The sequence below is a fragment of the Patiria miniata genome, unplaced genomic scaffold (assembly GCF_015706575.1).
Source record: "Patiria miniata isolate m_02_andy unplaced genomic scaffold, ASM1570657v1 HiC_scaffold_22, whole genome shotgun sequence".
Classification (NCBI taxonomy): Eukaryota; Metazoa; Echinodermata; class Asteroidea; order Valvatida; family Asterinidae; genus Patiria; species Patiria miniata.
Genome location: NW_024037061.1, coordinates 13,176,174 through 13,186,687, shown reverse-complemented (window position 1 = coordinate 13,186,687; position 10,514 = coordinate 13,176,174). Strand labels below are relative to the sequence as shown.

Genomic DNA, 10,514 nt, shown 5'->3' with positions numbered 1-10,514 from the left:
CCTGAAGCCAAGGTTGTTTCATCAATTATACACTACGCGCTGCGCTGTCAGCAGGTTTTTTTATTTGATGGCAAGGTAGCAAACTTCAAGACTTCAGTTTGCAAGGTTTTGTCAAGGTTAGACTTAAGTTAAAGCTAGACATGCTAGATAAATGTACAGTTGTAAGTAAACTGATTGCTTCATCTTGAAATATTTTAACCGTATTTAGCTAATTCCTGGACCATGCATTTTAGTGCCCTGGCAAGAATGATGATGAATACATTTGTTGCAGTTATGATTTTAGCTTGGAAACCGGGGGTGGGGCGGGGGGGGGGGGGGGCGGATGGGGGACGCGGGGGGGGGGGGGGGTAGAGCTAAGTGCGTATATATGGTGGTTTGTGTGCCACTTCCATTCGTAAAAAAGGGGTGTGCAAAATAGTGATAATATTGTACAGCGTTGTGTACTTGTATTCATTGAGTTTACTCCCCCGCGATATGTGCGCGCAGCTGTCGAAGGGAATGAGTCATTATGAGTGATGTCCCAGCGTTGCTGGTGCCCCCCCCCCCCCCCCGGGAAAATCCAACTTTATTGACGAATCTCCCATGTCCTGAGCCTAGTGAGCTGGATATTTCAACTTCAAGCTAGTCACGAGCCAAGTTAGAGCTGGGTTTTCCAAGCTAGGTATGATTATGTGTGAATCTTGCAGAATTGAAGTGGAGAGAAAGCAGCAGAAAGTGATTGTTATTGTTATTGTTAATGCACAAGAGAGAAAGAATGTTGCAACCTGACGCTACTTCAGCGGTTATGTACAAAGTCTATGGAAAGTCTAGAACATTTTATTTCCTAACAAAATTGGAAATGTTTCTCAGTCCCACATTCATGTCTCATCATTTTTGCAATGACTGACCTTCATTGAGATGATGTGTGAAGAAAAAAGCAGCGTCAGGTTGCAACAATCTTTCCCACAAGAGTGTATATTTACATTTTTATACACTTTGGCAAATTGGATGTGACTCTTCGTTATTTAATTATGCCTACATGTACATGTAGGTCCAGAACATAAATGGTCATATTATTAGTACCAGAAATAAAAATAATAGGAAATTCAAAAATAAACAAAAAGGCACTGTTGTCAGGGCTTACACATTTACTTGAATGTTGAGGTTGGGGTAAATTTCGATAATATGTCGAGAAATAATGTCCACTCCAGGCTAATGTATGCTTATGTGTTTTTTCGACACAGGATTGCCGATCTGTCACTGTCAGGTTTTTTTATCAAAATGAAATAATTTATTCCTTGAAATTATTTCTTCAACAGAATCATGCATCCTTCGAAGAACGGTCATCAACCCAAGTTTTTTTCAGCATTAATATAGTGCTATCAGTCTCCAGACACCACACGATTCCAACATGAGAACATTTTACATCAACCCCAACCTGCGCTGGCTGATCCTAGCAGTTCTGGCCTTCCTACCGTTCTTCCTGGTCCTGCGTTCCATAACGGTCTCCGCTCCAGGGGAGGATTTGGCGGCCGGGATGGGGGGTAAGACCTCAAACGACAGGGTGCAGCAGCTGGAGGTGGCCGTGGTCGAGCTGCAGAAACAGCTGGCGGAGGAGAAAGATCTGGAGAAGGATTTGATGGATACGCTTCACAAGTACAAGAAGCTTGTCGTCAAACGAAGCCACGCCCCGGGGGTGGCCCCACCCAGTCCACTTCCCGAGGGCAAGTTCCTGGACTGCCAAGCGATCGACCGGATCCAGATCACGCAGCAGATCGCCAGAGGTTACAGCAAGGTGGTGCAGGAAGGGAAACTAGGCGATAAGCACTACGCTGTGAAGAGCACCAGTTATGATGTGAAGAACGTGAAGGATTGCGTGCTGGGCGGAATGTACAAGAAGAAAGAAGACTGTTTTATCCTTGGGACATATCAGGTATTTGGTTATAATAGACCAGCAGCCGATTTCACGAAACAGTGCTTACGCCATGTGTAGGACTGAAGATCAATTTCATGAAACTTGGTGTCGCTGCGAAATGTTTTAAGTAATCTTAACATCTTGGACGAGGAAAGTAACAGCATTTGTGACGGCTGTTTGTGTATGATTTTGCTCGTTCGTGAAACAGTCATTGAATCACCTCCGCCTGCAGTTTTGAAAATAATTTTGTCAGACTTTCTATGCAATCATGCGGCAACTCTAAAAACTCTGTCACAAGTAAAATAGCAATTTTTCACTTCAAACACAAAGCCGTGAGTGTCTTGTATCAACCTTGATAGGTTGTGCAATAACAGGCACCACGACGATCATGATTTGCTGGTAAAAATAGGTAATTTCCAGTCACTACGCCACAAAGTTCAAAAGGATTACCTAAAATGATTGCACAAGTTACGCCATAATTGGTTGTGCAAGTCGCGCCATAATTGGTTGTGCGGGCATAGGACAGTTTGCAGCAAAAAGGCTTCTAGTGACACTTTCAAGGGCTGAACAATTTCTTTTCTTTCTGTCATTTTGTGTAAACTCTCATCATACAGGTCCTAAAGGAAGCTATGATGCTGAAGCAGCTCCAGCATCCCAACATCGTCCGGCTTCTGGGTCTGTGCGTACGCAGCGAGAACAGCAGCCCCATCATTCATGAGCGAGGAGTAACTGTGGTTGAGGAGCTGGGCGCTCCGGTGCTGCTACGTGACCTGACCGAGATGGACTTCAGGGCCAAGATAGAAGTAAGGCCTGCTCTAAACCGCGCGCCACTACTGTGCCGAAATGGCAAACTCAAGTGATTTGAGCTTGGCAGTAGCTTGGCAACAGTTGCTCTAAACACCAAGCTTAACAAATCAAACTAAATTCAACTAGAGTACCTTGCCATTTTGAAGCAGTTCAGTGCACTTTCAGCTCAATCAGGTTTTCACTCCCTGTGAAGCCCGGTTCATACTCGGCGCGAAAGCGAAAGCAAACGCGAATTTGTGACGTCGTGGCAAGTATTCGCGCTGCGAATTTGTAAAAGTTGAACACATTTCAACTCGGGCGAACTTCGCAGCGAACGCTTTGTGACGTCAAATTTGCTTCGCTTTCGCATTTGCGTGAAGTATGAACCGGGCTTGATGCAGATGCCAGAGAGGTTATTGTGAGCATCAGCAACTGTTTGCCCTAACTTTGAATTGATTTGATTTTGACATGGCAATGGCACGACATTTAGAACAGTGCCATGCCACTGCCGCTTGGAACGACGATAGCACGGCAGACCCTGTTGAGCCGAAGGACGGTGCCGTTCTGAACTCAATTTGCTGAGATTAAAAAAAAACTGATATGAAACTGCACAGATTCAATAAACTAATATGAATTTCCCCCTCATCCAATGTACATTAGATTTGTCTCGATCTAGCCAGACTTCTCCAGTACCTTGTTGACTCTCCTATGGGCAGCGTCGCCATCACTGATTGGAGGGACGAACAGTTTGTCTTCGTCGCTGGAACGTTGAAAATTGCCGACGTGGACGGACTGAACAGCAAAGAGCCGTCTTGCAATAAAGAAATGAAGTGCCTTATCAATGATATGCCTTCTGGTAAGTCAAATAATTTACCGTTGACGGGATAACATAATGAGGGGCATTTGCATAGCCACAGGATCACACACCAGCCAAGGTGCAAAAACCAGCAAAAACCACTCACTATGTAGTCTACGGAAAAGGCGCTTGCACGGAAAGTGTCTCTGATATGCGTGCAGATTATGCAAAACATCACTGCGTCTTGACCTCCAGATTCTAACCATTCAGCGGGCGCCTTCTATCATGTCTTCGGTAACCTGATGTTGTATGACAAAAGCATGACAGCTTTTGACCAATCAAAAGCTTTGGCCAAATTTCGGCTCTGATTGGCTGGTGGGGTCGCATAAAATGTACATGTACCTTTACATCAGCCGTTTGTAGTGTGTCTCTGCACCCGAGAACATCAGGGCCCAATTTCACGGCGCTGCTAAGCACAAATATTTGCTTAGCACAAAAGAAGTCTGACTTATAAAAGCAGGTTACCAGCCAAAACTCCATGTGGTGTATATTGCTCGTGATTAGTATTGAGCTGTTGTTTGTTACAGCATGAAAATCACCTGGAGTTTTGGCTGGTAAACTGCTTTTATAAGCCAGACTTTTTTGGTGCTAAGCAAATTTGTGTGCTTAGCAGCGCCGTGAAATTGGCCCCTGATCTTCAGACTACTAAGCGCTCAGTACGAATGGCTGGATGGGTTGTTACAAGTGAAGTATGATCCATCTCCAGGGATCTATAATGTATTACTGTGTTTGTAAATTACGATGGCAGACCTGTTCTGATACCCATTTTTAAGTTGGCAGGAAGTTCAAATTGTCCTGTTTTTATGGAGCTAATTTTCTCAAAGAATTTGAAAAATTTAGTGAAATTCCCCCACCCCCTCAAAAATGTCAAGGTTGATTCTTCTATTGCTTGTTTGCCCTTGCATTTTCCATTTAGGTTTAAGATGTGCCAAGAACATGGAGTGTCCCGGCACCAACGCTAAGACCAACCTCCTCCATGCACGACACCACTTCCTGGAGCCCATGCTAGGCACAGGCATCCCCGTGGAGTACCTTGCCAAAGCCTCAGCCCTCCTGACGGACCTACAGAAGGACAAGCTGGACGCGGACGACCTGGTGGAGCGTCTGGAAGACCTGCTCAAGTTCGTTGACACAGTGACCAAAGTGCCGCCACTGGAGGTAGACCCAAGAAACTTGGATTACTACTGAGAGCCAACATTTTGCACAGCTGCCAAACCAAAAATTGTGCCTACCCAGTACCCACCAAGTAAGGAATGAAGTTAGCAAAGAATGCCATTGTACCTTTGTGTGTAATGTAGTTCACCAACTGGCGACCAACAGAACATGTAAGTAACTCCATGACATAGACCAATCCTTTAAGTCCCGCCCACTGATGTTTTGACCAATGACAGCCGTGATTAACCCTCCTATGCAAACATACATTGTGTGCCAAGTAGTCCTTTCAGTCAAAATCAATCAAGTGACTGCTTTCAACAGTGAAGAATTCCCAGCCTACATACAGCAAGATTGACTGGCCGTGACTGTTTATGTAAATCCATACAGCTTTGCTTTGGCTGTGGGTAAATTGATAAGCCAGCTGTGCCCACAACTTGCCTGCTTTGTCAATTCATGATTTGTTGACTGAGTTTGAGTAGTCACAGTGCTTGCTTGACACATGATCTGACTGCTGGTGACTATCCTTTGTTAAAAGTATAGCAGGGGAAGAGGATGGACATTTTGACTGTCTGTGACTGTTTAAACAGCAGGAGAGTTGACGTTGGACATGCTTGCAGAAAAGTCCAAGATGCTTGCACAAAAGTCCAACATGTGTGCATGTGCATATGACCTGAGTGGCCTGAACATGCAGTGCAGCACTGGGGAGGCACATACGTTGTTGCCCATGCGCGCAGTGGGCGTGGCCTAATGGATGTGACTATTGGGCCCAGCTGCCTACGCTGTGCAGAGAAGATACCATAGATGGCATCATTTCCCGCCTCTTTAGCACTATAGCAGTCACTGTGGTAAAGTGCACAATTTCATGATGGATCTTTCTTCACAAGCAACGATACAAGAAATCTTAAATATAGTCCATCATTTGCAGCTATCCGAAAAGTAACTGGCGTAAATATTGTTGAAAAACAAACTTGGTTGAAAGATAGTAAGGGGACTAAACTCCCAGTGAAATTAGTCTTTCTGGCAAGCTGTCATTTTGAAGTAATCAACGAAAGAAGACCTTTCCAACGGTGCTTCTTAAGACGCACCGTAGGAAATTGAAATTAGTAGTTCGTTTTGTTATTCGGCGAAGCATTGGCACATTCACACGCGCGCGCAGTTGCTATAATTCGTCGGATCAGTGCGCGACATCGCGTAGCTGCAATCGGCTCAGTGAGAACGTGTCTCGGACGCTGAATTCAGGCCCAATTCAAAACATGATTCAGCAACTTTTGATTTGAATTTGAGATCCTAGAATGCTGTTTTTCTCGGAATATACTGCTGAAGCTGAGCTGAAACTTCATCAGGTTAGTTGTTCAGTACCCTTCTTTAGATTTTGAGCACTTTCTGTGCTTCAAACGAACAAAATGCACAAATTACAAATGATGGACTATATCTTTAAGGCCTTTTTACACTATCATCTCCCCTACCTGTGTTGCAATCAGGGTGGGTCCGCCATAAGTGGAACCAGTTCCCATCAAGCACAGGTAGGTGAGGCTTACTTTTCACGCTTAACTCTGGTGTGTACATGGGTCGGCTGGAGATTTGAGATTTTCTACCTGGGTAGTACCTCTCAACCCTGGTCCTAGCCAGGGTTGGATTATATACCCGTGTGGATGCCGAACCTATGTAGAAGCCGTGCTGTGTTCTACAATCCTGGCCAAATCTCGCTGGGCCCCCAACCCCCTGGGCCCCTGTCAATGTTGTCTCTTATTGCGCGGTGTGTGCTCCATCCCCTGAAGAGAACAACATTGACTGGGGGGGCGGGGGAGTGGGTGACCGTGGCAGGCTAAGGTTATTTCCAAGTGTCCCAACCATTTTGGCCGGGATTGTAGCTTGTGTGACAGGTGTTCCCAAAATCTCTGTGTTGGACCCAGGGCCAACACAGAATTCGTATGCAGTGTAAGAGGCTCATAAGGGGTACCTCATAATGCATCCCCTCCAAACAATACCCTGCATGTGCAAGTAAGTCAGCCTGCATTATTACTAATGACAAAAAAAAAATTGTCAGTTTACAAACAAAACTCATCAACCTCTGATTCTTAGTAATGTCTTCCAATTTTTAAAACCTATTGCATCGCAGGCCGGTCGCCAAGGGGGGCCGGGGCCCCCCGACAAGCAACTGCCCCCCCCCCCCCCCATCTGCAAAAACCATAAGCGTAAATGTTATATATTAGTGTGTTTTTTCTTATGGTGTGCCCCCCTAGTCTGCACTGTGCCCCCCCCCCCCCCCCCCCATAATGCCCAGAGCTGGCGACGGGCCTGTCTACAACGTCTTGATCGAATCTCACTTACGAACATCCGTGTGAGCGTGCATGACTATTCTATTTTTTGATAATCTACTCGTACCCAATCTTCCCTGTGATTTTGAACTAACTCCATCAGTATCCAAAAGCCCCTCGGTTCAACAGAACTCAAGAACCAGAACCAGTTATCCTACTTGTAGTTTAATAGTGTGTTGCAAAAGTTACCTGCTCTCTGATTTTTTGGGATTCAAAAAAATGAGGGTTTCAGTTGGAACTAAACAGCTTTTCAATACTTTGTTGTATTTGTCTAGGTGTACAGTGATTTACTTTCTGCATCGCAAACGTTTTTATGCTACATATACATGTACATGTGAGCAGCTAAGTTTTATTCATGAGCAGTACTTACTGAAGTGAGTTTGGTATTTTTCTATTTCGATTGTTTCCCTCATCCCAATATTTGTTTTGATTTGGGGAGCAGTTGATCAGTACTTAAATGGGTATAGGTTACAAAAAAATATATATTCCCAGAATTGTTATTGAAGTCATTATATAAAGCCAAAATCACCAGTTGTTCAAATTTTCTAGTTTTTGAGTACCAAGTCAGATCTAGCTCAATGAGATTGTATTCACTATGCGGTTTTCACGGTTTACACATTTTGCAAGTCTCCTGTGAGTAAATTTGTAGGGTATATTTGTAACTTGATCATTGAGTGTGCGTCCCTTGAACTCCCAGTTAAGCCAACACATTCACTCGCAGTTTTGCTATAGCAAAAAGTGGGAAAACAAGGATAGGATTTTCACAGTAGGTGTCCACATTGGTATGGGGGCAGTCCCCTCTTGTAATAACAGTGACCTGCTCTATCTGGCAAAATTGGTCTTAACAAGTCAAATGGAGTTGTTGGTAAAACTTTCAAGTAAGTAAAATGTCAGTAAATCTTTCAAAGAAATAGGTTTCTCATGATGCATATTGAAAAGAATTGTATGAAATTTGACAAACTAATAGCGAACGTGCTAATTGTCATTGGATTAGACATATGTGCCTTTAAACTTTTCTCATGGACGAATTTGGCTGCTTTTGCCTGTTGTTGTTTTTACATAGAAATCTGATATAATTCCTAAATTCAATTATGCCCAAACTTGGAATATGGTCCAAGCCAGTCAGAGGTAATAAAAAATAGCCAGAGGTGCGAGGTTTCACCAGAACAGGCCAAAATCTGTAAGGAGATCCAGCATTTCCCACATTCACAACCAGGTCTTCTCAACATTCCTCTATCTGGTGTGCCCAGCAGGGGCCTATTTAGAATTCTGCTAAGCTCAAAAAATATCCGCTTAGCAAAAACAGGTAACCAGTTGAAAAGTCATGATGTGTCTGCAGCCAGTAACTGGTACCCAGCTGATTCTTGCTAAGCACATTAACTTGCCAAGCAATATTCTCTGCTTAGGAAGCTCCAGGAAGTTGGGCCCATGGCTTAATTCAATGGCATTGTTGTGGTGTCAAGCTGATATTGATACTAAGAGATATGTATTCCATTATGCAAAGCTCCATATCATTTCATAGGCATTTCTCAAATCAAGCAACTCGTATTCCCAAGGTATAGAATTGCACTGCAGATATATAGGAGACATTCTATGTTTTTGATTTTTTATCCTGTCCTTGTTTAAGCCTAGTTTCCATATCGACGTACAAAATGCAAAGTGAAACGCAAACAGGACCCAAACTGCAACCCAGACAGACGCAAACTATCTCACAGACGGTTGGCAAAGTTGAATCTGTCTGTGCAGTCTGCGTACAGTAAGCTAGCTTAACTTCGATATTGACACCAGGCTTTACATAATTACATGTATGATTTTGTAATTTGGGATGCACTCTTCGTGCTTCCTTTCTTAGCCTACCGGTACCTACCCTATTTTGACAGCCCCTACCCTAATTGTATTGGGAAAAATAAGGAAAAATACCCGGAAATCATCAATTACTACCTTTTACACTTTACTACACGCAGACACCTCCATATGATCATACGCAAAAAGAATTGCCCCCCAAAAATTCCCTACCTACCTACCTACCTATTTTCAGATGCCATGTAATCGGAAGCAGAACTTTTTTTTTGTTTGCCTTAGAGAGTGAATGAATGTAGAGCAAACTGCATACATACCTATCCCTCAATTAGAATATAGTTTGAAGAAATTTTTAATGATACTTAAATGGCAATTACAACATTTAGAGGTAACAGGGACAGGTAAAATGTCTCACTGTTAACCCTTACTTCATAGAATGACCCCCTAAGTCACCAACAATTTGAAGCTAGGTCATTGTCAGCGACAGTAGAAGTATGGGCTTAACTGTAACTAGACATAAAATACAGGGAGCTGGATGTGGCATTGGTCATGTTTAAAATTGCAGCAAGCTAATCCCGCTGTAGGTTTGGATTGTAAAAAGTTAAGAAAAAGTGAGAACTTTGTTGTTTGAGATTTAGTGCCATCCTATTTTAGGTGTGGGTGGCTGAAGTCTTAATACAGGGTGACCAAAAATAATTGTGCAAGCAGATATCGTTAAAATTTACAAAGAGTACCTAAAATGAGTATTTCATTTTGATAGAACATATTATGAATCTCTTGTGTATAATCATTGAAAATGTCATGGAAACCCATCCATGCAAACCACAGCTGTAACAGATCATAAAAGGATATATGTTTTTCAACCATTCCAATGGGAATTAGACATTGCATTGGAAATCATTCAACTGGCACTCTGCAATGGGTCTTTTCTTTAACTGTGTAAATTACATTGGTACGGGTGAAAAAACATTGCCTTTATAATCTGTTGGATCTGTGGTTTGCATGAATGGATTTTCATCAAATTTTCGCTGTGATTACACACAAGAGTACAAACAGTTTACTCCATCTACATGAAATGCTGATGATAGATACTTTTTGAGAAATTTAAAGATGTCTGCTTGCACAACTTTTTTGGGGTCACCCTGTAATAAGGAGTTAAGATAGACAGAGAGCTCACTAACAGTCACAATTTTACTGCCAGAAATCATGACTAAATATTATCTGCCATTGTAACAGGGTATTTAATGTAATTAAGAAGGATTTATTAACAAAGACAAATGATATATTTTAAAATACTTTTTTTTATGAACATGCCATATTCCAACCCACCTATCATATGTATTCCTTCTATAATTGAAATTAGTTATAAGTGATAGTGGGGAGTGTTTATTGACATCGAAATGTTGAAATGAAAATTGTTGTAACTTAATTTTAATACAGTTAGGAAATTATTGAAAAATGGTTTTATGGTCGGTCTCAAATGTCAACAAGTTGCAGTTTGAACAGATTTTGGGACAGATTTTCAAGATCCTAGTTTTAGGATGAAAACACCTTCTTGAAGATGTTCACTTCGTGGTAAGATAGTCTGTGAAGATCTCAATCACTTTAAGAGAAATGTTTTCAGTAGGGGTCAGGCCTTACGTGAGAAATTACTAGGCTCATTATAAAAAATCACCCCAGTAGCCGTCAGAGTTGTAACGAGTCA

At 42.5% G+C, this 10,514-nt stretch overlaps 1 protein-coding gene across 2 annotated transcripts; it reads left to right on the top strand.

The window, feature by feature from the left end:
* The first annotated feature begins 19 nt into the window (after window positions 1-19).
* On the top strand, window positions 20-5,025 carry LOC119730509 (extracellular tyrosine-protein kinase PKDCC-like). Of its 2 annotated transcripts, none has more exons than XM_038203474.1 (5): window positions 20-116; window positions 1,299-1,912; window positions 2,509-2,697; window positions 3,341-3,536; window positions 4,453-5,025. In XM_038203474.1, the coding sequence occupies exons 2-5, from the start codon at window positions 1,391-1,393 to the stop codon at window positions 4,722-4,724; spliced, it is 1,179 nt and encodes a 392-aa protein (XP_038059402.1). In that variant the 5' UTR covers window positions 20-116; window positions 1,299-1,390; the 3' UTR covers window positions 4,725-5,025. The 2 variants fall into 2 exon arrangements, with proteins under 2 accessions (XP_038059402.1, XP_038059403.1); XM_038203475.1 differs by having other exon boundaries at window positions 25-161.
* Window positions 5,026-10,514: the final 5,489 nt, after the last annotated feature.

Bases quoted from the DNA above. Each gene is read 5' to 3' on its own strand.
- LOC119730509 (XM_038203474.1), top strand. From the start codon at position 1,391: ATGAGAACATTTTACATCAACCCCAACCTGCGCTGGCTGATCCTAGCA. The intron at 2,698-3,340 runs GTAAGGCCTGCT...AATGTACATTAG, and splicing joins ACTTCAGGGCCAAGATAGAA to ATTTGTCTCGATCTAGCCAG. The intron at 3,537-4,452 runs GTAAGTCAAATA...TTTTCCATTTAG, and splicing joins TATCAATGATATGCCTTCTG to GTTTAAGATGTGCCAAGAAC.